Source organism: Emydura macquarii, unplaced genomic scaffold (assembly GCF_026122565.2).
Source record: "Emydura macquarii macquarii isolate MOO-44397 ecotype Brisbane River unplaced genomic scaffold, CSIRO-AGI_Emac_v2 contig_1348, whole genome shotgun sequence".
Classification (NCBI taxonomy): Eukaryota; Metazoa; Chordata; order Testudines; family Chelidae; genus Emydura; species Emydura macquarii.
The window spans coordinates 9,781,567-9,809,419 of NW_027131485.1; the positions used below are offsets into that span (position 1 = coordinate 9,781,567).

General features: G+C 49.6%; 2 protein-coding genes across 2 annotated transcripts in view; one reads left to right on the top strand and one right to left on the bottom strand.

The window, feature by feature from the left end:
• Positions 1-1,425, bottom strand: part of DNAAF8 (dynein axonemal assembly factor 8) — a 128,837-nt gene extending 127,412 nt beyond the window's left edge. Inside the window, exon 1 of the mRNA XM_067551099.1 lies at positions 1,279-1,425. Within this exon, the coding sequence (XP_067407200.1) occupies positions 1,279-1,425 (147 nt within the window). The remainder of the gene's footprint in view (positions 1-1,278) is intronic.
• Positions 1,426-5,131: 3,706 nt separating this feature from the next.
• Positions 5,132-27,550, top strand: ANKS3 (ankyrin repeat and sterile alpha motif domain containing 3). The gene is made up of 18 exons (XM_067551100.1): positions 5,132-5,253; positions 7,674-7,834; positions 8,640-8,815; positions 9,223-9,421; positions 9,648-9,769; positions 11,383-11,464; positions 13,727-13,862; positions 14,217-14,375; positions 15,660-15,788; positions 16,462-16,574; positions 17,970-18,146; positions 18,989-19,113; positions 19,552-19,693; positions 20,260-20,432; positions 23,134-23,246; positions 24,229-24,312; positions 25,012-25,107; positions 25,417-27,550. Exons 2-17 carry the CDS (start codon positions 7,811-7,813, stop codon positions 25,092-25,094), a joined length of 2,037 nt encoding a protein of 678 aa, XP_067407201.1. The 5' UTR covers positions 5,132-5,253; positions 7,674-7,810; the 3' UTR covers positions 25,095-25,107; positions 25,417-27,550.
• Positions 27,551-27,853: the final 303 nt, after the last annotated feature.

Genomic DNA, 27,853 nt, shown 5'->3' on the forward strand with positions numbered 1-27,853 from the left:
GCTTCTTTGAGGGTTAAGTATGTTTGAAAACTATTATTATTTGTGTACTCTCAAAAAATAGATCTCTCACCTAGACAGAAAGTCATCAATACTTAAGCTAGGCCACCATGGGCAAGGGATCACATCAAAAAAACTATGACAGCTCCTCCTTGCTGATATTGGGCTAATTTAGGCCAGCTGCAGCCTTAAAGCAGCTTCTCCTGATTGGCTCCTTTGTACTTAATCCTTTTACTTGAGAGGCTGGGAAAGGTGAACAAACAATGTTCCTTCCCCTGTTGGAATCTTGTGTTATGAGAGGAGGCAGAATATATGTTGCCTTCCTCCCAGTTAGCTGCGTGAGAAGGAATCCTTGCCCTACCCTGCACTACAATTCTCCTGTTCCCAGACCCTTAAAGAAACAGTATGGTTATTGCCATGCATTAATTATTCCGCCAGGACCAATTTTCTCTCTCCTAATGTACCTGCCCTTCCCTAAGTTTTCATCCACTCAGAAAGGCCCAGGAATCTTAAGGGACATACCATAGAACAGGGGTTGACTGACTCTTAGGACTAGATCCACAGAAGGATTTAGATTCCTAACATTCATTGGTTTCAATGGGCAGCAGATGCTTAAATACCTTTGAGGATCAGGCCCTAGTCCCTACTACTCTTAAAGTAGGCAGTCATTATCTTACAAGCACTTTTTATCTGTCAGTCTCAATGTGCGTTATACAAAAGCATGGTAAGAATCACTATCCCCACTTTACAGGTGGGGAAACTGAGGCACAGGGGAGGCACACAGCGAGTCAGTGGCAGAACAGCAAAAAGAACCCAGATCTTCTCTCAGCCAAAGATCATATTTCCATGAACTTCAGCCACAGAGAGGCATGTTCAGAAGCTTTCTGCCAGGCTGTTACAGTGCTACAGTTAATGCCCAGCAGAATGAAGGAGAAAAACAAAAAAGATGCCATTTGAATGTGGATATTTGCCTATTTCATGGTGTGATTTTTGTTAGACAGGTGAACAGCACAGGAGACCCTATGCTGCAGGGTGCCAGGGCCCTCCACACCCAACGACTTCAGTGAGAGTTGAGGGTGCTCAACCCTGTGTAGATTGAGGCCACTGTACAGGAGTGTTTGAAATGACGAGAACACACAGGGCAGGATGGGAGCCACATTCTGGCAATTACAGAGTTTACTGTCGAAGGCTCTCAGATGCACACTACAGATTTGCTCCCAGCGATTGTGCGGCCCTATGTTGTGGAACATAGGGAGGAAGGTGCTAGACGGCAATGCTTACCGCGGAGGTGTCAGAGTCCAGAGATGGGATTTGGTCTTTCACTGCAGAGAGGATGGTTCCCCAGTGTAAGGTTCTATTGCCCTGGACAGGGGTTGTAAGATCCTCAGATGCACCCTCTTTTTTCTGACTTTGTCCTTCAGATGCCATTTGAAACAGCTCCCGTATAACCAACTCACAGGCAAAAGGGCTTCAGCACATGCCACTAAAGAAAACAGGTTGAGTCAGCATAAGACAGGAATGGATCCCATGTGCATTAAGTCTCAGCTTAATTCTTAGGAATCCTGTAATTGTGATTGTTATACAGTCAGCATCACCCTAGCACTGGACGACATGATCTGCAGTATAGTGGATTATATGGAGCCTATCTTTCCATCTGAGTCCCATGAGGCTGACATCTTTCTGCCCCCACATCTGGGGACAGTTCAGACCCTGGTATAATTTAGAACATCCTCAGAGCTGTTCTAAATTGTGCTGGCTTGTAATAGCACCCTCACACATACCCCAGCTCACCCTTTACATTGGGAGAGGGACAGGAAGGGATGATGTAAAGTTGGTTCTGCCAGCTCTATGCCAGTCAAAGATCCCCCATACCAACGGAATATTTTAAGTATGTGTTGGGTTACTAGAATAGCACAAAGGGGATCCAAGCATCTGGACTTTGGATTTTGACCTCTCAATATTTCTATGGAGAGTGGGTTCTTTCCTAGCTGCTTCCCCAAGTAGACTGAGAAGAGGTATTTCAGAAGGAGCAGTGAAGGCTGCCTCTGTGCTAATTGGATAATTAATACTACTTGGGGACCTTTTTGTTTTCAATTTGTGATACAACCATGTGATTTCCACAGGAACTGAAGATGGGAGTAAATCTGTTCTAACTGGTAAGAAAGGTTGGCAGGCTGCTATTGTACGGAGATCAGTCACTGATTTGATTACTCCTATGGTTTTATTATCATTCTTAAATCACTTGTATTGCCACACATTGACAGAATGCTTTACATAAAGATTAAAAACAACAGGAGTCCTGTAGCACCTTAAAGACTAACAAATTTCTGCGGGCATAATGTTTTGTGGGCTGCAACCGAATTCGTCAGATGCATGACGAAGTACAACTGACGAAGTGGGTTGCAGCCCACGAAAGCTTATGCCCGCAGAAATTTGTTAGTCTTTAAGGTTATACAGGACTCTCATTCTTTTTGCTGTATACAGACTAACATGGCTATCCCTCTGGAACTTTTCTACATAAAGATTGACACTCATTCTCTGCCCCAAGAAACTTACAATCACACAGGATGAGTAATGTGCCTTTGTGAATGCTTTTGCATGTCATCCATCTAATGTGTCTCCTTTATCAATATCAGACATTATTGAGTTTGCCTGGCATCCTGATGCCTGACACAGGGCTTGGATTTATGTGGTGCCTGGGGTGAGACAGCACACCAGAAATGACCTATCACCTCCAGAGAATGAATGGGAGCTGCTGAGTGCAAGGTCATTCCCATGGGGCTGGGATGAGTTGGTTACTTGGGTTACTCCCCTCCCCCACCTCCCGTACCTTTCCTGATTTAGAGGAACAAGGAATTCCCAATGTGAAACCCAAGACCTCTGTCATAGGTGAAGATAGTAACAGGCAACAGGAAAAGCCAGGCTGGATCAGACCCAACAGCCATCTAGTCCACTGGCAAGCATCAGATGCTTCAGTGGAAGGTACAACCACCCTAGCATTAGGCAAAAGTGTGATAATCTGCCCTTCATATCAGGTTCTTGCCCTCCTAATAGCTAGAAATTGTCTTAAAACCTGAATCATAATATTTAACATCTCTTCCAAAATAGTTAGCATTAACTATTACAATTCTGGATATTCTTGCTGTCCATATAAATAATCCTTAACTTTTATCTAGTACTTTCCATCAGTCAATCTCAAAGCACTTCACAAAGGGGAGCAGGTCAGTATCATTATCCCCATTTTACAGTTGGGGAAACTGAGGCACCAGGCAGTGAAGTGACTTGCTCACCCAGCAGGCCAATGGCAGAGCTAGGAATGGAACAAAGGTCTTCCTCTATCCATTACACCACACTGCCTCTGTCCAATCCAATCCATATGGATAATCTTTTATTAATCTCACTAAATTTTGACCTCAAAGACATTCTGTGGCAGTGAGTCCCACAGATTAATTATGTGTTGTGTGAAAAAGCATTTCCTTTTATCAATTTTGAATTTGCCACCTTGTAATTTCATCGTGTCCCCTTGTTCTGATGTTATGAGACAGGGAGAACAAAAAGTCCTGATCTCCCCTCTTGCTACTATTCATTTTATAGGCTTTTATATGTCCCCTCTTATTAGTCTCCAACAATCCCAATCTTTCTTATATGAGATTTTCTATTACGCTAATCACTTTAATCGGCCTCCTCTGACCCCCTTCGAAGGTTACAATCTCCTGTCTGAGATGCAGTTGTCAGCACTGCACAGCAGCCTGCCCCTGATAACGTGGCATTAGACTATTCTCTGTGTCAATATCTAGCCCAATCTTTAGACCACCTAAGATCTTGCTGACTTTTTTGACGGCAGCCGGCTGCACCCTGCGCAGAAAGCTTTACAAGGAGCTGCTCATAACAATGTGCAGGTCCTTCCCCAGAATCGGCACCGTCAGTTCTGCGCGGCACAGGAATTGTGTAAATCGTCATTTCTGGCGGGGCGTACGGAGGGAGGGCCAGGCCTCGAGGCGCCGGCCTGCGGGGGCCGCCGGATCGGCCCTTCACGACGCGCAGGAGGCAGGGGACGAATGAGGCTCAGCGCCTCCCCCACTTGCGCGTCCTGCAGGTCCAGCCCTGTCCCCTTCAGGCCGGAGGGGTGAGGCCGGCCAGTCCTAGCCGGCCCGGGCTACAGGTCTGGAGCAGCAGGTAAGTGCGGGCAGCGCCGGGCCGGCCCTTCACGACGGGCGGGGGGCGCAGGAGGCTCTGAGGGGCGCCCCTCAGCCTCTCCCACCCCCCTGCAGGGGGTGCTGGCGCCGGGCTGCAGCGGGAGAGGCGGGCACCACACAGTGGGTAAGTGCAGGAGGGGGACGGCGGAGCCAAGCCTGTATTTGCACCCCACACGCCTGCCGCCCCTTCCTCAGGTACCCCTCCCCTTTCGGAGGCGGTGCCGGGACCCCTCCTGCCCTGCGCGAGAGGCGTGATAACACTCATCGGCCTCTCCCCGGCTGGCACCGCCCCCAGCACAGGCTAATCACCGCCTCCCAGTCTCCGAGCGGCCGCCGGGCTCCGCCCCCAGCCCGGCCCGCGAGCCCCAGCCGCCGCACGGCTCCGCCCCCGCGCTTCCTCCCGTTCCCATGGTAACCGGGCCAACCGCCGCCCGCGCCCCGGCCCGCACCCTGTCTGCGCAGCGGGTGCCCCCCCATCTCTCCCTCCCCAGCACCCGTCGCCACCACACAGCGGAACGCTGCCCTCACTCCCGGCAGCGGTAACCCTCCTCCCGCCACGCCACTCACATCACCCTCCGACTCCGAGCCCCCGCTCCGCGCTCCCTGACCGCTGGCTCCGCCCCGAGCCCCGCCCCATAACCCAGGTCCTGACAGGGATACAACATACATTCTAGCTCACGAATAGAAATTAGAGACACCGCCCCTTATTCCCAGTGCATAGAGCTCGTTCAGATCTGTTCTCTTCTTTGTGCATCTGCGGGGTTTTTAATCCCCCTTAGGTATCGCAATACATTTTAATTCCTGCCTTTTCCCTGCCAGGATATCCCTCCGTTTCCTCTTTCTTGTATCTCATTGGTTAATTTGAGCACCGCCTCATGAGATTCTCATCCCCTATTGGTTGTTTGACAGGTCCCACAAATTGTCGCGAGGGAGCCTGGGTTTTGTAGTTGGTCTGATTGGTCCCAGAGAAGTAGGAGCCGCGCTCCCAGCGTTCTAAGCGCGGGCGGGACTTCCGGGAGCGGCGCCGAGGAGAGGGAGAGAGAAGCTCGCGAGCAGCACGGTACCTGTCCGGGCGGAGCGCGGCGAAGTGGTTGGTAGGCGGCTGAGGGGCGGCCCGTGGCGAGCGGGCGGGCGGGCGGTGTCCCGGTTGAGGGGGCCGGGGCTGTAACCCTCGCATGGGAGCGCTGGGGCGGGCGGGCTCCAGCCGCCCGGTGCCAGGCAGCAGCGCGGGGCGGGGTATCCCTGGCGCGGGCTGGCTCCAGCCGGCCGGTGCCCTGGGCTGAGGCAGCTGCTGGTTGCTGTGCCCAGTCTGAGAGCCAGCGGGCGGCCTGCAGGGCAAGCTGGTGCCTAGATGCCGGGGTGGCCGGGACTCAGCTCCAGGGACACTTGGCACGGCTGCTGCTCCTGTGATCCCGCAGAAGCTGCCCACGCGTGTGTGAGCGACAGGCTGTGCCCAATGATGCTTCTGCCCCAAAGGCGCCGCACGTGTGTCATCTCCTCGCGGGGTGGGGGTGGCTGCGTTTCCCGGGGAGCGCAGCAGCACCGCTGCTCTGCAAAGGAGACGCTCCTCCTCCCCCCAGACTGGTCGGGATGGGGCAGTGGTGGGCCACAAACTCAGGACGGAGGGTGATGTGCATGTGGCGCTATTTCTCAGAGGAGGGTTTGTTTTGTTTTGTTTTAAACATCATGTGGGACCCAATGTAAAACTTCAGTTCCGGATGGAACATTCTGGTTCTTTGTTCGGTTGTTTATGTCAAATGTACCTAATCAATGTAGCAAAAGAATCCAGCTTAGGTGCCCTGTGAGGTAGGGCAGTGCTATTATTTCCATTTGACTGGTGGGGAGCTGAGTCACGGAGAGACTTAAGTGACTTCACCAAGGTCACATAGGGAGCCTGTGGTGGAGCAGGAAATTGAACCTGGGTCTCCTGAGTCCCAGGCTGCTGCTCTAACTAGTGGACTATTCTTCCTCCTTATACTCTGCTGTGTGTTTCATCTCCTGATGCAGTAGAGCTTCATGTTGCAAAAACATGATGCCTGTCGTAGTGATTACAGCCTTAAGTAGTCCTATTTTCTTCAAAGACGACTGTGATATTGTTACTTGTATTACAATAATAGCTCCCCTTCCTGCTCTGCCTTCTTGTGCTGCTCACCTTTCCATTGTCTTCCCATTTAGATAATCCACCCCACAACTAAATCCATCCAAAACTTTTTGTACAAACATGCTGTTTATTGTTATCATATTGATCACTCTGCTTGTGTGTTATATCCCTTTCCCCTGAACTTTAGCTGTCTTGTCTATTTAGAGTATAAGCTATCCAGGGCAGAGGCCATCTACTTCTCTGTGTTTGTACACTGCCTAGCACAGGGGTGGGCACACATTTTGGCCTGAGAGCCACATCTGGGTATAGAAATTGTATGGCGGGCCATTAATGCCCCAGGAGTGGCTTCAGTCAGGGTGCTGCAAGGCTGGGATTGGGGAGCAGCCGCTGTGGTCTGGCCAGGGTGCTGCTGGGCCCAGGTAGTGGGAGAGGGACAAGGGGGAAGGTGCAGAGTTGAGAGCGGGAGTGGCTGCTGTGCCACACAGCTTGTTCTGCAACCTCTCTGCGGACTGCCTAAATGGAGCTGGTTGAGCTGGAGGGCCTGATGAAAAGCTCAGATGGGCTGTAGTTTGCCCACCCCTGGCCTAGCACAATGGGACCCTGATCTTGTTTGGTCAGTAGGCACTACTGTAATAAATGTGATTATTAATGATAATGTCAGCACAAAACTGAGGATGAGAAAAAGGAACAGTCAGGTTCCTTGAGCAGAGGGAAGGCAGTAAGAAGATAGAAATGAGATGGAGGCAGAAAGACAGTGGTGAAGGTCCTTGAATGTTCTAATCTTTGTTGACATTTTTTTTAAAGGTAAGTTTAGAATGTCACACTGGCTGCGTCTTCACTGTGCAAAAGGTGTGTTCTTACCTCAAGGTAAAACGCTAGTGAAGGCAAGGCAGTTTGTCATTTTCACGCTAGTTAACAAGTGGAGGTAAAGACTATAAGGGAGAATCTAGTTTTTAACCCAAACTGCTCATTTGCATGAAAAAGACAGATTGCCTTGTCCACCAGGATTTTACCTTGAGTTAAGAGTGCCACTCCTCTTTTCCCCTAGTGAAGACAAAACTTTCTTCTGTCCAATTAAGCAGCATTTCTCTCCCTCCTCTCTTTTCTATCTTCCATTTCAACTCACTGGTTACTTTTTGTTTTGTATTTAGACTGTAAGCTCCTCCGGGCACATCTTTTAATGTGTTTGTACAATGCCTAGCACAGTGAGGGCCCATTCTTGGTTGGGACCTTTTGGCGCTACTGTAATAGAAATAATCCTATCATCATGCAAAAAAGTACCTAAGGAGTTATCCTAATAAAACAACCATCATGTACCAGTACATCATGATTACATGGAATAGATTGAATTCCATTTTTTGTATTATAAAAACATATAGGTTTGTGGAGCACCAGGGAAAAGAGGTGGCTTTGGAGATAAATGAGTCCTTGATAGATCATGAAAGGAAATGGCTATTGTTCCAAAACCAAATGATTAAGGAAAATACAAATAAGACCTAAAATACTAGAGGCAGCTATGTCAGGTGGCTTTATTAAAGAGGTAAGCAAATGCATGATCCCATCGATAGGTGATTAATACATTCACATCTCCTATTGGCTGGGGAAGGAAAATGGACCTTAACATGTTAGGCAGTCAGGAAATTGTGATATTTTTTAATATTAAGTTACTGTATCCAGGACAGTGGGCAAACTCTGAAAATCAACTGGCAGGTACATTCATTTAATACATTTGGTACTACTTTATTTTTGAAGGTGACTCAGCCATTGACACAGTTGTCATTACTGACATCCACTATTCAGTTTAAGCTGGGGTTTTCTCTGTCTGTAGGGTTTTCCTACAGTTTCCCCAGTGTTTTGTCTCTTTAGCCTATAAACAGTGCAGATGAGGAATCACTTCCCTCTTGTACAGGCCAGAGCATGCTGTTGGCATTTACCAAACAGAATTTAATGCCTAGTCTTGACAAACTTTTTAAAATCCATCTTACCCATATTTTGACTGGAGAGGGAAGGAATAAAACCATGGCTGCTGACAACCTTAGAATCAGGTTTAATAGATGGGTTCTAGCATTGTTTGCTCTGTTTTTCTAGCGTCGACAGCACCAAATGGTCTAGAACAGCAGTAAAGGGCTGTCATGGAGGACCTGCAGCAACCACTTGCTGTTTCACAAGACAGCTTTGTGGACCAAGGAAGGGTGGAGGAGGGGTTCGGTTTATGGGTGGGAAGTCAGCGTGAGGGGTATCTGAGAAAACCACGCCTTCTAAGCTGAGGATATCTCTGAGCTCCCACGGTACTATAAGATCCTGAAATCGGAACTTAAACATTCTGTTTCACTTTGGCTCCACAGGTCGTGATGTCCGAGCTGAGTGATGATGCCAGTGAGTCGGAGCTCCTGAATCGCAGCCTCTCCATGTGGCATGGAGTAGGCCAGATGATCTGTCGAGAAGAGCTGGATGTTCCACTGGACCTACACACAGCGTGCTCCATTGGCCAATATGAGGTGGTTCAGGAGTGTATTCAACGGTAAGGAGTGGGCAGAGCACGACTAGCACAGCTTTGTTGTTACTTACGATGATTATATTTTTAAATGACAGCAATACATAGTCAGTCTACACTAGAACAATGGTATCCGACCATTTGCTTGGTGTAAAGTGACTTGTGGGCCATGTCTGGGATGGGGAAATTCACCCTCAAATTCCCACTGATTCAGCTGAACAGGAGTTAAAGCTTATGGGAGTTGCAGTGTAGACAAGGCTTCCATGCCAGAATTGTTTTTAACACCATTTTTATTTTAACTTTAGCTTTATTTTATTTTAGAACGGTAATAAAAATGATTCCAGCTACATGAATCTTTTCTGTGCTGCAGCTGTGACCAGCTTTAATACGGGTTCAGCTGATTTCATTTACTCCTTTTATTTTTTTATTCTAAGTGGAGAGCTGGATTTAAATAAGAGAAACTGTGGTGGCTGGACCCCGCTGATGTACGCCTCCTACATTGGCCATGATACCATCGTGCACCTGCTGCTGGAGGCGGGAGTGAGTGTGAACATACCAACGCTGGATGGGCAGACCCCACTCATGCTGGCCTCCAGCTGTGGCAATGAGAGTGTTGCCTACTTCCTCCTGCAGGTGGGTGTTTGGGAATGGCTAGGAAAAGCTGCTGTTGCAAAATTGAAATGCACGAGGAGTGGAATCCTCCAGCTGTTCTGACACCAAACTGCAAGCTCAGTGCACTGCTGTAAGTTCAGCTTCCTGACAGGGATTCAGCCTTTCTCGGAGTAACAGCCATTGCCCCTTTGAACTAACAGACCCAGGAGAGGTGCTGCAGTTAAGAATGTTCTCTGTTCTTTTGAAGCAAGGCGCAGAGCTGGAGATGAAGGACATTCACGGCTGGACTGCCCTTTTCCACTGCACCAGTGCTGGACACCAGCAGATGGTCAAATTCTTACTGGACAATGGGGCGAACGCCAACTGCAAGTAAGAGAAAAACACCTGGTATATCTGTTCTGTCTCCAGGATTTCGATATGATTTCAAACACAGAAGAAGCCCGTTAGCATTAGGACATGCTCCACTGCTACAGAGCATAAAGGAAGGAAATACATTCCATCCCCTCCTTTTCCCTTGCAATTTAAGGAATAAGCTATAATCCACTATCCGTTTCAGCCTTGGGGTTAATGTAGTGGTCATAGTGCCATGTAAACTGAAGAGTGGAGTCTGCCCATGGGGCCACATTTAAACCAACTTCGGCTGATTTCAGTGAAAGCAAAAGGGCGTTACAGCTTGCTCCTGACCTCAGTTGCACTCTGCTGCCTACCCTGTATCAATCAATCAGTCAGTGTTCATGCACAGTCACTTACAATACAGTTGCTGACTTTCCATGTGCACTGCAGTGCCTGTGTGTGCTTCTAGAAAACCTCCCATCGGTAGCATGCACCTCAAACAACCTACTATTTGGGGCTGTGCTATTTCTGTTTTGTTAATGTCCAATAATATTGATTTTCCAAAGCTGTAAGCCCCAGATACTTACCTGGTGTAAATCAGCATAGTTCTGTTTGAAGTCAATGGAGCTACACCAGTTTATACCAGCTAAAGATCTAGCCCTGAAACTCCATTGACAAACTTATTACTGGAAGCAGAATAGCTGATTCCCCTTCCCTAGTTAGGGTGGCGTTGCAGGACCCAGAGCAGTAAAATTTTTCTGGTCATAACTTCATTTTCTTTCTTTTTCCCTGGGATGAAATGCTTAGGTTGTGTAAAGTTCTTAAAATGTTTATTGCAACAAATATGTATGTTCTTGAATTTCTGGCCTATTTGCAACATCATCAGTGGCTAGAGTGCATTATACACAAAGAGCCATGTCACGGGGAAAAAAAGAGATCCTTCCAGGCCCTTAGTACTAGCTATGTTATACATCTGTCTATTGGCTTTGGACATCATGCAGGGTAGGACATTAATGTTAGGGAACATCAACTCATCTTCCTCAGAGTTCTGAATAACTTTTTTTTGCACACCAAGGATCAAGTGTAGCTTGAGGTTTATCTTCAGCAAACATCGTTCAAAATTCATTTATGTAGAAAGTGCCTATTAAATGCAACCAAAGCAGAGAATGCGGTGTGCAAGACAGAAACAGGGATGTGTCTTTCAGGATTTGGCCCCGCATGTACTGGAATTGCCTTTCCTATTGACTAAATTGGTGAAACAGTGATGGAGCTTGACCATGTTTTAGCTGGAGTTGCCCTGATGGGACATGCTATTATGTTGGCCTCCATCCTGCCTGGGACAGAGGGATTTAAATGACATTTTAATAGATGTCTTCTTGACTAAGACACAGCTTCATGAGCTAACTACTCTTTTTTGGTAATGAATTCAGTTTAATTGGGTGCTGGTTAAAGTGGCCAGTCTGACAAGCCCTGCAAGCTGAGATTCTTTGTGAAGAATTGGCAAGCCGGGGTGTGGATGGTTCTTCAGCCTTCAGTGGGCGAGACCTGCTCTTTGGGTCTTTCTTTCTTTGTGTGACCAGCAAACCATAGTCTATCTTTAATTATAGCTGTCCTGACTCCAACCTTCATGGCCTTTTTCTCTTATTCAGGGAGCCTGTGTATGGATATACTCCTCTGATGGAAGCAGCTGCTTCTGGCCATGAAATAATTGTCCAGTATCTCATCAGTCATGTGAGTGTCTGCCAAATTCTAAATAAATCCTATAATCTTTAGGGTCCAGACCTACAGTCAGGAGAACACAGGGCCTGAGAGATCAGGCCTTCCAAAGGGTTATATTTCCAGGCTGTTCCTCTCCATTATAAAGTCCCCTCTGGGAGGAGGCCACAGCCTCCTTGAGCTGTTTTGGGGGGTTGAATGTCTATAAAGCAGAGAGATCCCTAACCTTTCTCCACAGCATGCACCTCCCTTAACAGCCCCTGTATGTTTACAGCAGCGAATCTCTGGTCTTCACTATGTGTCATTCTATTTTCCAAAGGGGGTGAAATGCTCTTTTTGCTCTCCTTTCTGATACTTATTTTGTTGCTAAAGAAACCAAAAATAACTTTCAAATTCCCGCATCCTATTTCTGACTCACTATGTACCTCACCCTTCCCCCTCCTATAGAATTTATCAAAACACAAGCCCATTTTCAGTGCAAAATCTCTACCTCTGCTTTCCAGAGGTGGCCTCTGTTTTTTATTCTTGCAATAGGCGTTGCATTGGATGCACCCAACAAATGTAACCAGGGATCCTGTGGTCAGCAGCATTAGGTTTCTTCTGGACTGCCAGCTGCTGAAGGAATCTTGGCTAGCTGTAGTTTTTATTTAAAAAAAAAAAATTAAAAAATATTTTTTGCCTGAAATTGGCTAAGAGTCTGAGCCCCAGCCCAGGGGATTGTGACCTGGCCATGATGATTTACACTACATAAGTTCCTGGCTGGATTGCTGCACCTGGCTATGCCTAGGGATAATTGCTTCAACTTTGATAAAATCCTCAGTTATTCCAAAATGCAGCAGCTGCCCATATGTTGGTTCCCCGAAGACTATCAGGTCAAGTTCAAGGTCTCTGTGTCCTTCGTCATGGTCCTCCATAGAATTGGCCCAAGTTACTTTTAGAGCATGTTAGTGATTATCTCCCTCATCAGCTGTATTTCTCAGGACCTAGAAAGCTGTCATGGTGGGGCAGAAAATGGGGGCTTCCTCAACAATTTGGCTAATTCGGCTTCAGTGCTTCTAACGGAGGAGACCCAGAGACCACCAATCTCACTGCCTAGAGATCAAAGTGTACCACACATTTCTGCATTTTAGCCTTCCCACAGCTACAGCTAAAAACAGCAGTGGAGAGGAGCTCTCAAAATACACAGTCATAGTGGTTCTACTAGGAGCAGTTGTAAAACCAGAGTGGTGGTGGAGGGGAAGGTGTAAAATTGTTGTTAGACACTGTGGTTAGGAACTTCATTCCTTCCCCCTGCAGCATCCCTCGCCTTGGAGGTGAGTCTGTGCTCTGTTGCATCATGCACCAAGGGGACTGTTTATTTGGGTTGCTGGACATGGTGTGCTGTGCTGCTCCCCAGCTCACAGACTAAGAAACGCAGCCTGTGCTTCCATGTTCCCATGCAGTGTCTGTCTGAATCCTGGCTCAGATTAAACAATCGTAGAACTGATTATGCATGCTCTCCTCTTTCTGCCCATCCTAAGAGAGGGTGAGCAGTGTTAGTTCATGACTGTCTAACCTGAGTGGGATAGTCCTTGTTTCGGATGTGCAACTCTGAGCCAGACAGCGCTCAGCCTGTGCGGCTTCCATCCTGAGAGGGGTTTCTAGAGTATCAATATAAGGCTTGGTAGTAATATTAATGTCCAGATCATTTGAGAGTCTAGATCATTTCAGGGACAAGTCAGGCTCTGAAGGCAATTGAAACAGGCCTTGATTTTAGCCTTTTTGTCTCAGACAAAGCATGATGTCAATTAAATATCTGATCCACCACCAGGAGATCCTATCTAGTGCTTGTAGGCGAGCGTATTCTGCCTAGCAGGCATCTTCCACCTCCATGCTATTGTCTGAAAATTCAGTCTTCTTGGCTTCTAACAGCAGTGAAATCCCTTTATGTAATTTAAATGTAATTTGCATGGCGACTTTGTTAAAAAAGACAAAGCAATGAAGAAATAATGGGCAGTAAATCAAGCACATTTTTGGTGGTGGTACAGAAAAGTGAAATATTGGGCTAATGTGATCAGAGAGCGCAGACAGCAAATCATTAGGAGCAGTGGCATTCAGAGGAGACTTGGGGGATTTATCCATGGATCTCAAGGAGCCTTACACTTCCTGGTAGTTTAAAAAGGCAGACAAGAAGAGGGAGATCTTGATGGAGTACGTAAGTTCTTTTGTTCCCTTGAATTCTGTGTGGGGTGTCCATTCAGAACATGCATGACAGAAGTATGTATTGTCTTCCCACAGGGCGTGAAGGTGGATGCGAAAGAGAACACTGGAGCCACGGCACGGACTCTGGCTGTGAAGTACGGACACATGAAGATTGTGGGACTGATGGACCTGCACACAGCTCCCATGCCCAAGGTCTTCTGCAGGGGCCCAGGTAACTGAGATGCCACCTTGTACGTGCACGTGACCCAAAAGTGTTTGGGGAAAAGACTGTTGTTGTGTTAAAACAGTGCAGTGATTGAATGGGGGTAATCCCAGCCCACTGGGATTGTTACTTTGTGTGTCTGCTGGAAATCCCTCTCCTTTAAACAACAGGAAAGTCCTGGATGGTAGCCCTTTTTGGTGCGAGGAGTGCCTGGCAATAAGCTTCTGCTCCAGGCAACCATTGCTTGCTCACCCTTTGCTTTATTCACTGTTTTTTCCCACTGCTTTTAAAGGGCCAGTAGCAAATCAAATATGTGGGTAATTGGAATTACTGTGCAGTTAACGGTCTGCATTTGAACCACAGGAAAATATGAAGATCTGAGCTCCTCGGATGAATCGTGCTCCGCCCCCCAGAGACAGAGACCTGTCCGTAAGACCAAGGGCCCCAGTATCCACGAGGGGCCACAGGCTTTGGCTAAGATAACTGCTGTCGGAATTGCAGGGAAGAAGCAGTCTCGCTGCGGTGAGCCTGAGTTGGGGAATCTAACTGTGTGGTTGCTTTGTGATCTCAGAAGAGCCACAGTCTTGCTTTGCTGTTACTCCTGTCCCAGTACTTCCCTGCTCCTTTAGATTGGGCCTTCCTGCATGGCTAATACAGCTGCCAGCACTGAGCAAACACCCGTCATTCAAGGGGCTGAAAGTCAGCTATAAAAACCATCTCCCAGCTGATCCTTGATGGTGATGAACTTTTCTCTTACCAGCTGTGAATGTCCTTCAGCATCATCTCAATCTGTGCTTGCTGTCTGCACTTGAGATTGGCCCCTCTTCCTTTCCCAAGCTAGAATCCGGAGTCACAGAGCAATTCACAAACTGGCAGAGGTGGGGTGGGGGGATTCAAGACTGGCTAAACAACACGAATCATTAAACTAATCTCACAGCTTCTGGACCAGGTGATCCGTATCCTCCTGAGTGCTGGAAACACTTCCTGCTGCAGTGGAAGTTGGCGAGGTCTGCCATGTGATGGGCAGGGAGAAACGTTGTCAGAGTTTAAACATTAACCCCTCGATGAAGGTGACAGGCTTGCCTAAATATAGGGCAGGCATGAGCTTTGCCCTTTGTGGACACATAGTGCTTAGTGGTGATGGTCAGTGAGTCTAGCCAACTACCTGGTTATCTTGCATGGCCAAGAATATTGATTTGTATTGAAGAAAAAATACCAAAGATTCCTTTGAGCTTGAGCTGACCATATTTTAATGTTCAGGCTACTGAGGAAATACACTAGTGTGTGGTACTTCCTGTTGCTGTAGCCTGATGTCACTGCTGGGAGGTGACTATTGAAATGCGCAGAGCACCAGCTGCAGCACTTCACAGGGTGCTGCCAGTGGGGTGGGGAACCTTGTATAGCTCCTTCCTAAGCTGTGCTTGGTGCTAGAGAGAAGCATCAGCCTCTTATTTTCACAAGCAAAAATTGCCGCCCAGAAACTCGGGGAAGGGAGGAAATCCTTAAAGCTCAGCAAGCCGGAGGTGCGTCTGCTGCAAGATTAGTTACGTGTGATCCTTTCAGATCCGGGCCTCGGGCGAGAGCACAGTCAGAGTGAGCAGCATTGATCTTGTGTGCGAGGGAAGCTATTCGGTTTCCACATTCCTAATAATTTTGTTCACTATTCAAAGGGGGATGAAACCTGGTTAGTTTAAAATGTGATTTCTTCCCCTGATTGTCTTAAGGTCCCTGGATGCTTGGTGGCAGCTGCAGTTCCCCATGCTGCAGCCTGGCTGGTAACTTGCACTCTCATCACTTTGCACACAGAGCAGGTCCCTCCACTGGGCTACGTTACGTTCAATGATGACGGGAGCTTTGAAGGGGAGGATCTCCGGTTCCGGGATGTCACCTCTCCAATCAACGAGCAAGATGTGGAGAGTAGCAGCAGCAGCAGGGGTATGGCACGTTCTCAGAGGGGGGCCTAGCTTCCTGTGAGAGTGACCAGAAGTTGAGAACTGCCTCAGGGCTTGCACGTTCCCTTTCTCATCTCTCCACTCCTTAGGTCTGAAGAGGTCATAGAAGGCATCTTGCCCAAGATCCAGGCAAGAAAGGGGGCAGCACACCAGTGCATAAGCACCCTGTGCTGGATTGGCATTAATTCTGTCCTATCGCCCCAGAGGAGAATGAAGTGCCATGATGGAAGGAGGAGAGGGGGTAGAAGAATCATTGGTTGGCTTATAAAAATAGAAGGAAAATGAGTGCCATCCATCTGCATTGGCCTTCTGTCATGGCTGTCAAGAGATGTGTAGGGACAAGAACACAGACTTAGCTGATAACCCCACCCCCTAGAACATGCATGTATTACTTGTTACTGCAGCCAGTGGTACTAAATGGCTCTATGACTGTCTATCAGTGTATTGCACTGAAACTACCTGACACCCACTGGCAGTGGTTTGGGGAAGGACAGGTGCCCCAGTTCCACTCACATGACATTCTCAACTCGTTCCTCAGAGGAACCGCATAACCTGAGCAGCTGCTGCCCATAAACTCAGACTGGATGACTGCATGAGATGAGACGGTCAAGGAGAAGAAGCAAGAACTCATTGTTTTCCTTTCTCGTCCCCTCCAGAAGAGAACGCCTTCTTCACCAACAACTTGGCAACCGTCAGGAGCAGCAGCAGCAGCGAGTGTCTGCCCAAAGCCTTTGGGGTCAGCAGTGAGGGCTCCCTGGAAAGCAACGAGGTGGGGCTTTTGTCTCTTCTTGGTCACTGCTGTAGGTGAAACACTGGAACTCGCGGGTACTCCAGCCACTTGCCACAACTCTACATCTCCTGAGAGACTGTAGGATCCAGGGTAGGAGGGGAGAATCCCAAGGATAGAAGGAAATCTGTAAACTCTGTTTAAATGTATTAGAGAGTGGCAAGTTGTCTCATTTGACATTGATCCGAGTGTCTGAGCACCCTTCCTGCAGAATGGTTTACCGATGGGTGGATCAGTAACTCTCCAACCACAGCACTTTCCCTCATCCCGTCCTGTTTTTGTCTGCTTCCATTCACTGCCCCCTCACAGAGAAGGCTCCAACCGTGTGGCAGTTTGATTCGGGAACTTGGAGCCTCCTACAAACAGCAGGGCAGTGAATACAAATAGAAAATTCTTGCCCTAGGATAAACCCTTTCCATGATTGCTTAGTCATAGGGCAGTATAAATAGCCACTTTGTGATATTCAGCATCCTGACAGGTGCCAGCAGGATGGCTTGTTTTCTGGAGCAGACTCTCCTCCCTGCACTGTTCTAAGTCTTAGCTGGTGGGATCTGTTTCTTTCCCTGGTGAGCACTAAAGTTCACCATTGTTTTAAAGTCTGTTCTTTTCCCACTCCCTGAGCCCTCGCTCTGCTCGCAGGCAGGCCCATCCCTAACTGCAATCTAGATGGGAAGTCTCCCATATCCCAGATCAGATCCCTTGGATTTATGGAAGCAGGACAGCACCATTACTTCTAAAGTGGTCCTGGCTTCTACAGGTTGGAGGATGGGGAGGAAATCCAGCCTTAGCCTCCATGTAAGTTACTCAGCGGTTCAAGTAACCGGTTGCATTCTTAGACCAAGTTCTGGATTTGGTGTAGGCATGTGCTGAATGGGTATGACATCGGCGGGCACTAGGAAGGCTCCCCGGTTCCCTGGGCTGCTGCTTACAGGAATACCCCTTCCCCCCAATCCTTCTGCTAGTCAGCAGGGTTGATGTTTCTCTGGGTGTGAAAGAATTCAACATATGGTGGCTGCTTTGTTGATCAGGGATGCCTCTCCTTAGCTTTTCTCCCTGAGACTGGAGTCCCTGCAAGCTGCTCTGTGCTCAGGACTTCACCCTGAATGTCCTCTTTAACAAGGGATTGCTTAGTCTTTACCACCCATACTTCTGGGCCTCTGCTGCATTTAAGAAACAGTCTCACGGTGGGGAATGTGGCTAAGACAGAGTATTACGTTCCCACCCCAGGCCCTGCAACGAGCTTGCTTGCACTCAGAACCCAGGTCAGAAGTAGCCGTGAACTTCCCCTCATTCCACACCCGTGCGGCTCCCTGCAGTGATTCTGGCATCTGTGTGTTGACCCTGTGCTATTAAACCCTGCCCCTTCTGTCTGTTCAGGACTCAGACCATGCGAAACCGCTCCCTAGTCAGAAACAGGCAAAAAGCTACGTGAAGATCAAGAACCGGTACAGCAGCAGTGACAGCCAATGGTCACACAGCCGTGGCAAAGCTGGGGTGTGTAGCCAGCACTGTCCGCTCCCGAAGGCAGAGGCCCTCACCTCTACAGGGCCCCAGGTAAGAGCTGCAAAGGAAAGCAGAAAACTCTCCTCCGTGATGGGGCAAGAATGTGTCACAGTGCAAAGCTACTGGAGATCCCGCTAAGAGAATCTGCCCCAAGGCTCCAGTCTGGTGGTTCGGCCTTATCAGATAAGGAAGCAGTGCTGCCCCCTGAGTGGACTTTGATGCCAAACCTCTGCAGCTCATTCAAATACTCTTAAAATGTCCAGGCTGCTTTTACAGTGAAACTCCTGCTTGAGCATCACTCTTGCTCTGATGGACCATTCCTGAGCGCTGCAGATCCCGGTCTTCTAACCTTAGCTCCTTAAGCTTTCCTCCCAGCTCGGTTTAATTACCAGAGCAGGTTTTATTACTCCTTGTGTGATGGTAGCACCTGGGAACTGGGGTCATGACTCTGGACCCCATTGTGCCTGGTGCTGTACAAACACAGAACAAAGAGATGGTCCCTGCCCCAAGGAGCTGACAGTCCAGATAAGGATTTTAATCCCCTCTGACACAGTTCTGTTTTACCAAAAACACTTGCAGTGGCAGACTGGGGACTCCTCTCTTTAGCCCAGCGCAGTGTGGGGAATCTGAAGGAAGAGCTTTACTGGGAGCAGAGTTGCAATGTCTTTGGTGCCTCCCCCTTCCTTGCTTTTTGTTACAAACTATAAGCCAGCTCCCCTTGTGGCGTGTGGCTCTAGAGACTCTGAATAATGCAGGGTAAAGTTAGGATAGCCTCCTAAGGTGGAGAAGCAGGTATTTGTGATGGGCAGTTGCTGTTAGCCTTTCATTCAAGGAGACTAGAGGCTCTAATTCCTCACGTGGGTACAAACATCTTTGTTTTGGATGGGCCACAGGACCTGGCAACGTTCTTGGAGCAGATCGGTTGTCTGAAGTACCTCTCGGTGTTTGAGGAGCAGGACATCGACCTCCGGATCTTCCTGACCCTCACAGAGAGTGATCTGAAGGAAATAGGCATCACGTGAGTCTCCCCGCCGTAACTCCTTTCTCACTGGCACGTATGAAGGGATCAGGAGAACTCAGCTGTTGAACCCTCTCTTCCAGCCATTCTCACTCAGGGTTTGCCACAGCCTTTAACCTTGACCTCCAGCCTCCTCCCCCCCCAACCTGAGAACCCCCCACAGATCTCGAAATGCACCTGTAGCCTGGTCTACAGCAAGCTCTGGCCCATCCGGCTGGGACCCCACACCAGTCCCTGCCTGCAACTCTCTTGTTGCTGTTAGCAGAGCCTTAGAGGAGATGGTAAACCACCAAATGGTCGTGGTTTTCTGCTGTCCCTCGCTGTCCTTCCTGATCATTCATGGGGTTTTCATGGGCCTCCGTGGAAGAGGGGACAGGAGAGTCTGAAGCAAGGTCCTGGTGCTCTTTGCTGCTAACCGCTTGCTGCTGTCTCAACCAGCCTGTTTGGGCCTAAGCGGAAGATGACCTCTGCCATTGCTCGATGGCACAGCAATGCCAGGCCTCCCAACGATGCCCTGGAGCTGGCCTATGCGGATCGGCTTGAGGCTGAAATGCAAGAGATGGCCATTCAGCTGCACAAGGTAAGGAACCTCGCTCTAGACCCAGCCCCACTTTCAATGGCACCTCCTAGGGGGGGCGGGTGGTTTTTAAGGGAAGGAGCTGAGGTGGTTTGGAATGGCTGCACCTGTGTTTCTGGTTCTGCCGCCCTCTAACCCTTGTCCTCTCAGTACTAATGAGGCTTCTATGTCTTTAGTTCAAACCCAGATGGCAGGGATGCTGGGCTGGGGATATCTGCCTTCCTGGTTAGGATCTGCTCACTGAATTTGGGGAAACCTGTGCAAAACAAATTACTGTCCACTTGGCATGCTTGCCCTCCTGAATGCAGAGAAGGGGAATCCCTGAGATCAGAGCTGGTCCTGCTTTTGAAGGACCCTGTGTGTGAAGTAAGATGTGTGGGAACCTTACCCAGCTTCCTTCCCACCTGTATCTGAGCCTCTGATGGGTGCATATGGAGCACTCTGCAGCCGCCCAGATCATTATAATAGAGGAGGCTCCAGTGACATCTCGTGAGCAGCCAAGTGTCTGAGATCACAGTGCTCAGCACTCCCCATGTCAGTCCCTCTAATCTCGCTCTTCCCCGCTGCAGAGGTGCGAGGCAGTGGAAGTGATGAAGGGCCAGGTGTCCCAGGAGAAGGAGCTGCGTGCAGTGGTCGAGAGCTGCTTGATGGAGCGGGATGTGGCTTGGAATGATGCCCAGATCCAGCTGCGAGAGGCCCAGGCTGTCACCAGAGACACTGAGGTCCTGCTAGAGCAGATGAAGTAAGTTGCTCCAGTGGATGTGGAGAATAAGGCCCACCCAGCAGAACCCGTTGTGGCCAGTGTCTGGCATGAATGTAAGGTGCCCATCTAGTGTGACTCCGTGGGCGGCTCACCACAGCACTTGAACCCCGTGCTAATCCTCCCCTGCACCTGCTTCCCCAAACGAGGACGTTCCAGTGAGATAAGCAGACACTGAAGCACGGGGTAGGGCCTGGCTTTCCAGAGTTGGAGTTGTGAATGCTCAATCCCAGTGGCAACCAGGTGCTAAGTGACTTGCCTGTGGTTACCTAGAGAGTCAGTGGCAGAGTTGGGAAGAAAGCCCAGGAGCCTTCACACCATTAAAACCCATAGTGCTGCTCCATTGCAAGGGCACTCAGGCCTCAGGGCATACTCGGGTCCCCAGCTGCAGTCAGGATGAAATTCACAGCCTCTACATCATCCAGCTTTGCCCAGGGAGATGCATTGGGGGGTGTTACACTTCACTCTGCACTGGCCAGTCCAAGATGCTGTACCAGACACTCTAGCCAGGGAGACAACTCCTTATTTTCTGTTCTTCTGAAAATATTCTGCATGCTGTAAAAATCCCATGTTCAGTGCTGGTTCTGCTCTGGGGATTAAGCTGATACTTTCAGCTCATCCATCAGGCTGTGTTGGTCAATCGATTGAAATGGGAAAATCTCTTTCCTCCACTCCCTGGGTGGAAGCAACATTCTCGGCCCCCGGTAGAGGTGCAGGGATAGGGGAGACGCAGCATCCCTGTGCTCCCAAGGGAGCTGTGTCCAGCTTGCCAGAGAGGAGAGAGTCCCTGCTGTAGGCCTCTGAGGACGTGGTAGAAGGAGTCCCAGAGGGCCCCCTGGAAAAATGAGAAAGGAGGCTGGTTTAGCAATGTAGTGTTCACAGATAGCACTTGCATTACCCCTGCATCGAGGGGCTGGAGTTCAGTGACTTCTCCAGCAGTTGGCCAGAGTACATGCATGTCCTGTAAACAAGCAGTGGTGTATGTGTGTGCGTTATCCAACTGTGCAGAGGCAGTGGTCATAACAGAGGGCCATCCACACACACCAGAGCAATGTGTGTATTACCTAACAAATGTGGTGCCGGAATTACTTAAGTAGCTATTTCACTTTTACCTGTAATGGTAAATCATTTTCTAACATCCTGTATACCACTTACCATCTAAGAAGTCAGCCCTTTCTTAAAGTGGGCACTATTTTTACCTATTAAAAAGGACATTGTCGGCTTGAAAATCATTTTTAAAACACATGGCATTACCCGTGTTACTAACTAACAGGTTAGATTATTAAAATGGGGAGAATTCTTTGTGCCACTTTGTTTTACTCTTTGCATTTAGGATGGACAGTGAAAACAGACCAGTCAGTTTCACCTTTGTAAACAAATCAGCATCTAGTGAACTTCACTCCAGATTCTCACATGCTCCCACAACGCTGCCCATTCCGGTCAATCTTCCGAAAAATGTGTGTATTGCTTTCCTGGGCTAAGGTTTTGTACAATTGTGACTCTGACAGCCTGTGCTTGGGGCTATATTTGCCCTAGGGCAGTCCATGTTTCTTTATGAAAACCACATGTATGTGTGACATGCTTCTGCTGCCCCACTGCTGTGCAGGCTCTACTCCACTGAAGGTGGGTGGAGGGATATGAGATTTGTCCCATTAATTAAATACGGAGTTGCTGTCAGCCTAAACCCGGGATGTCAAACATATTTGGGGCAGGGGATCCGAGTGCACTTTTCCTTATGGCCTATAGGTCAGAATATAAATTTAGGACTCCGTGTGTTCCTCCAGCCAGAGCAGAACTGGCACTGGTGACAGAGAGAGGCTTGCCCAGAGATCCAGAGTAAAATCTGCCCTGTATATGGTGATCCAAAGTTCAGTTATTGCTAACTTATTGGGGACTTTGTATGCAGTGTAGTTGTAGCCATGTCTGTCCCAGGATGTTAGAAAGACAAGGTGGGTGAGGTAATATCTTTTATTGGACCAAGTTCTGTTGCGGGGAGAGAGAAGCTTTCAAGCCACACAGACTGACTGCAGACTCAGGAAAGCAACAGTTCACATGAGAGGTTTTCTTCACAATCACAAGGTCAAGAAACTTTCTCTTTTTAAATGAAAGTTGAGATTGTGCAGAGAATCCGGGCTTGTCTGTGAGCTGAAGCTGCACTGGTTTAAACAGAGGTGTGATGTTAAACTGGTGCAGCTTTGTGGGTGGGCCCTCTTGCTTCAGTTTAAACCTTGAAGTATATCGGTTTAGCTTGCACCTCTAAATTACAAGTGTGTATCTTGGTGTGTGGACCAGGCTTGAATGTCATGTGGGCCAGATCCAGCCTGAGTGGCATTTGTGTGATGCTCGAGGCCTGGACCTCGCCCTGCTCATCCCAGCCTTCTTCTTTTTCATTCCCGCCTGCAGCTGTTCTGTAGACAAGGGTCAGGATTGCTGGGGAAATGGGCTACTGTGGAAGGCATGCTGGGCTCTTGTCTAAGACTGGTAAGGGACGAAGAGCAGTTGATAACCCAGTGAGTTGCTAATCCCATAAGGCATTTCCTTCCAGTTAAATGGGATCCTGTGACAGCTAAGCAGGTATTTCAGGACATAGGAGAGCACAGCACTGGTTGCTGAGCTCCCCGGCAGATGATTTCCCAGAACTGCACATGCCTTGCTAATAATGAGGTTTGGTTTCCTTTAACAGAGCCTGTCAGGCAGAGCTGTCTTCCCGGCTGAACCAAGGGCACATGGCTGACAGGATGCAGGAGACCAAGGCATGGCTGGGAGCTGGTGAGCACAGAGGGCCTGAGAGAGACGGTAAGATCCAGGTGCTGCTGTGACTGTATATGGTCCAGGCTGCAGGGAAAAGATAAGGCAGCAAACAATCAGATTGATGGATGAATGCAGCCAATGGGGTATGAGAGGAACTAGGAAAAAAAGCAGGTGTTTGAATAAATGAGGAGGGTGAAACTAATGAGGAGTTTGAAATGACTGAGCTACTGAACAGATCCTTTAAAAAATCTGTCATTAATGAGCGAGATTTAGGATAAAATTTTCAAAAGTATCTAAGTCCTGTTGACTTTCAATAGGACTCAGGCTCCTAAGCTCCTAAATTACCTTTGAAAATGGAATTTAGGTTCCTAATTCACCTAGGTACTTTTGACGATTTTTACCCCTGGACAAGGAGGAGGTGCTGGGGACCTTGCAGATATCACTATTGATTTAAAAAGTAGGTGTGGAAGGAAATACTTGGGAAAGCATCAACCAGTGCAAACCAGTCAGCCCACCTGATGCGTGTCACAGGGAATTGGCTAATGATTGGGCTGCCCCACTGACCGCTGTTTATGAAATGCCCTGGAGAGCTGGGGAGGTTGCAGAATTGAAAGGTCCATCTTCATTTCTTATCTTAAAACCAGAAAACCCTGGCAATGACCATCCAGCAAGTCTAGCTCTGTTTCCTTGAGCTTTGCATCATATTTGACCTATTGAGCATCTCTAGGAGGATGAGATCATGAACATTAAGCCATGTGGCTTTATGAACAGCCAACTGTGCCATGCAGGCATGGTCCCTCTATGGCAGGATTAGTGGACAGAGGGAACTTGCTGCTTGTCACGCATTTGGATTGCAGTAACCCATTTGATACAAGATCTCATTAAATCAAAACCAGCCAATTGAAGCTGCTGGGGGTGTGAAGGCTGTCAGGCAGACTGAGACCCGAGCCCTTGCTTCTCTGCCCCTGCCATGGAGAAGCTGCAACCGTTAGTGAAAGTCTCTCTGTTCTTTACCTCTCTCTCCCAGGACTAGAAGGGTTGTCAACTTCCTTGAAGTCTCTGAGCCTGCCTGAGCTGTCGGCTATCCTAGAGGAACATGTGGGAGAAATAGGTACAGTGGAGAGGGCCTTGTGGGGCCCAAGACACTAGGATTATCCCCAGCTCCCACTGAAATAAACCATAAGACACTTAGTTTCTAAGACAGGTGGCAACTGGAAAGTGGGCAAAAGATAACTGCTTCGTGCAAAACATAACATGTCTGTCTATGGTTCTCCCCACTCGTGCCGGACCAGCTCCGAATCCTTGTGTGGGGCTTGAACCCACAGCCATCTGGCCCAGCTCTGCTAGAGTGAGCCACACGTTCCTGTAGGCAGCAGGAGTAATTACTCTCCTCTCCAGCTGCTCTGTGGCACGAATCCTCCCTCCTGTGCACCTCAGGGGTGGCTCTTTCTCTGTTAGAATGAAAGGCAGGAGCAGCCTTTCTCTGTGCTGCAATAGAAACCAGCGGGAGCAGAGCCTGGGGAGCCCTTGTTTTCTCCACACTCCGTCCCCTGCTAACCTACCCATGCTGAGGTGCTCTGGCCTCTGGCATTGGCCCTGCTCCAGCTCAGCGACCCATGGAGCTGCCTTTACGTGCCTCCAGCGTTCATGCCCCAGTCTCATTACTGGTGGAAATTGGACCCGGCACAGGCAGCCGGAGAAGCAGTGGTTCAGAGGGCGGCAGCAGGGAATGCAGTGACCCTAATGGCAGATCCTTTCCCCTGCCCCTTGCCCTGGGGTGATTGCTGTTGGGTTTTGCTTATGCCCTTAGGGAAGGCCCTGCATTCTGTGACTCAGAACCTCGAACGGCTGCAGGCCCCGGAGCGAGGCAAGCAGAACTGGCCAGAGCCCTAATGGAGAAAGGATGGTGAGTAGGGAGGGGCTGGGAAATACTGACCAATGTCGATGCCCATTAAAGCAGGGGCTGGTTAAAGGCACCACAGCCTTCATCCTTGCAGCTCCCTCCTCCCATAGCTCTGCCTGCACACCTCTATCCTAACCTGCAGAACTCCCCGCGGCACCATCGGTGGTTGCTGGGGCATTTCCATGTAGGCCCCTTGATCAGAGTGTTGCTGATCTGACCTGCAGCTCACTGCTGCCCCGTCGAAGGATGGGACATTTTCCAATCTGTCAGCTGGGGCTCCTGGATTCAGAGCAGCTCCCTTCTCCCTTGCAGGAATTCTGACGTCGGGTGATGGTTCCACCCGGAAGCTGTGTACCTGGGAGAGTGAGTGCAAAGGCTGGTCCGCCAGCACAGCGCCTCTGCTGAGTGCCGAGGAGGCAGCGGCTCAGCCTGCTGGGAAGGCGCTTGGGAGAGCAGGGGACAGCGAAGGAAGAGGAGTCACGTGAGCAAGTGGCCGACTGGTCTCCGGTTTCCAGTTACAGACATTTGCTTTCCCTGCCCCAGGATAACGGTGTTAAGAGCTGAAGCATCGGGGCTAAGTGGCCTCTCGCTGCCCATGGAGACTCTGCCTCAGGTTCAATTGAGACTGCTTGATATTTTTACAGAGCCGACCCTTGTCTGTAACCGCCAGATTCCCCTGGTCCCCCTCCCTGTGGCACCCCCCTGTAACTCGTTCCCTCCGCTTGGTCTCTGCCCATGCGCTGACCCAGAAAACTGGCGCCATGGCAAGGCCAGCGAGGCGGCGGAGGCTGGTGGAGTGAGATCCAAACGCAAGGGCTGGGGGGTCTCCGCGGTTTGGCTTGGCCTCCCCTTTGATCACACAGCCCCAGGCTGTGGCCCACGGGACTTAGTAGAGTTGGGTGTGGGAAACTGAACGTAGCCTGCTGTGCAGCTCTCTCCTGTGGAGAGCTCCCTCTCCTGGCAGCCTGCGGTAGTTCAGCTGTTAGCTTCAGATCACTTGAGTGTCCTGCAGTGCCCTGCAGATATCTGTTCAGTCAGAGTTGGCCCTGATCCTCCCCCAATCCATGAAATGCCCATGTTTCTTCTTCCCCCCCCCCCCCCCCATGGTAGCACGCTTCAAAGGCCTCTGTCCCTGCTCCCTCCCACTGAGTCCGAGCACTCCCAGAAGCTTCTGCAGAGCTGGCCCTTTAGGAGCACTCGGTGAGGGAGCCATGGGAGAGAAGGGCATGCACTGCCCTTGCCTGATGTGAGTCTGTGCCACCCCCAGCACTTGTGTGTGACCTACGTGCCCTGTGCTGCATGCAGGACTTGATGCTATAAAACCCACCCCCCAGGTAATAGCTGACCATGGGCACCACATCCCTCCCCTCAGTGCTGCCTGTGTGTGAAAGCGGTCACGAGAGACCTCGGGCAGACAGCTAGCACCAGGAGCCTGTTCCATGGGGGACCTTGTCCCCCAGCCTCTCCCCTGGAAACTCAGTGGCTGGATCCCCACTTTCCCTCAGCCCCTGGCTCCTGTTCTTGTGTCCAACCCTCCTTCCTTCAGGCTTGAGCTTGGGCCCGGTCGGTCCCTCTGCTGGGCTGGCCTGCATGAATGGGCTATCTGTCTGCAGTTTCTTGACTCCTCTTCCCGCGTGAAGGCTGCTTGTCTCCAAGCCAGAGTGCAAGGCTGCCCTCTCCTCCTTGTATTCAGTCTTCTCCAGGAGACGGGCCTCTGGAGATGCTACATGGGAAAGCTCAGAAGAAAGCCTGGCTGAAGGTGGCTCAGGCTGAGCATCTCTGGAAACCCTGGCTTCCCTCCCTTGAGGTATGCGTATGGAGATGTCTTGGCCACCTGATGCTGCTGCTGCCTGTTCCAGCTTTCACAGCTAGTGTTCACCCCAAAGGCGAACGGGCACGCGTGGCTCAGGGTGCACTGGCCAAGTGACGTGATTTCCAGTGCTGTGTAATGATTCAGGGCAGCCTTAGTTCTTGCGTGGTGCCAGCTCCCCGGACAAAGACCGTGTTCCTGTGAATAGGGCTGTGGTGAGCTGGGGAAACTGCCTTTTTCTTTGCTGGTAAAGGGAAAACGCTGTGTTTTTTATTTTTAGATCTTGACCACAAACACCAAAGTGCAATATCGATTGTGGCTCCGTCCCCGGGGCCGGGTTCTCCCCTCTCCTCTGCTAACCTTAGCCAAAGAGACTGGGCCATGCAAATAGTCTGCAGTGTTGATCTCTGTGCTGGTGGAGCAGGGAATCTGCTGTGCTTTGGTGTCTCCAAACTTTCCCGCTTCCTTTCTCAGAGCAGTGAGGAGGGCACGTGAGTTTGCCCGGCTCTGGCTGCTGTGTGACTCACCAGCATGCTCGGTTGGGCGGCTTTGTGTGTACTTCTGTTTTCTTTCTTACATGGGAGACCAAAATCAATGCACAGTGTGTTTGGGGAATAAATCAGTGATTTGGATATGTCTACATTAGTGTGGTCAGCTCGCCGGTTGTATGTTGAGCAGGGGCTAAAGCTGGGTCTGAGCAGGGCTACCTCTGAAGAATTTCACTCTGCCGGGTCTGTGGGGGAGGGCTCCAGGGGTTGGTATACTGCAATTGTCCCTCTACCGTCCCGAACTCCTGTGCTGGAGCAGTATCTCCCTCACCTTCATGGGGAAGGGAATCACTGGAGAGAAAAGGAAAAGCAGGGAGAGCTGGTGGGGTGTGATTCTCCTCTGCTCAAGCTCAGCTTGCACCCAGGAATCGAGGAGACCAGCAAAAGTAGC

What these genes read in the sequence shown, in the direction of transcription:
- ANKS3 (XM_067551100.1), top strand. Translation starts at nt 7,811, where the DNA reads ATGTCAGGTGGCTTTATTAAAGAG. An exon ending in TTGCCTACTTCCTCCTGCAG is followed by an intron (nt 9,422 to 9,647) that starts GTGGGTGTTTGG and finishes GTTCTTTTGAAG; the next exon opens with CAAGGCGCAGAGCTGGAGAT. An exon ending in TCACCTCTACAGGGCCCCAG is followed by an intron (nt 18,147 to 18,988) that starts GTAAGAGCTGCA and finishes GATGGGCCACAG; the next exon opens with GACCTGGCAACGTTCTTGGA.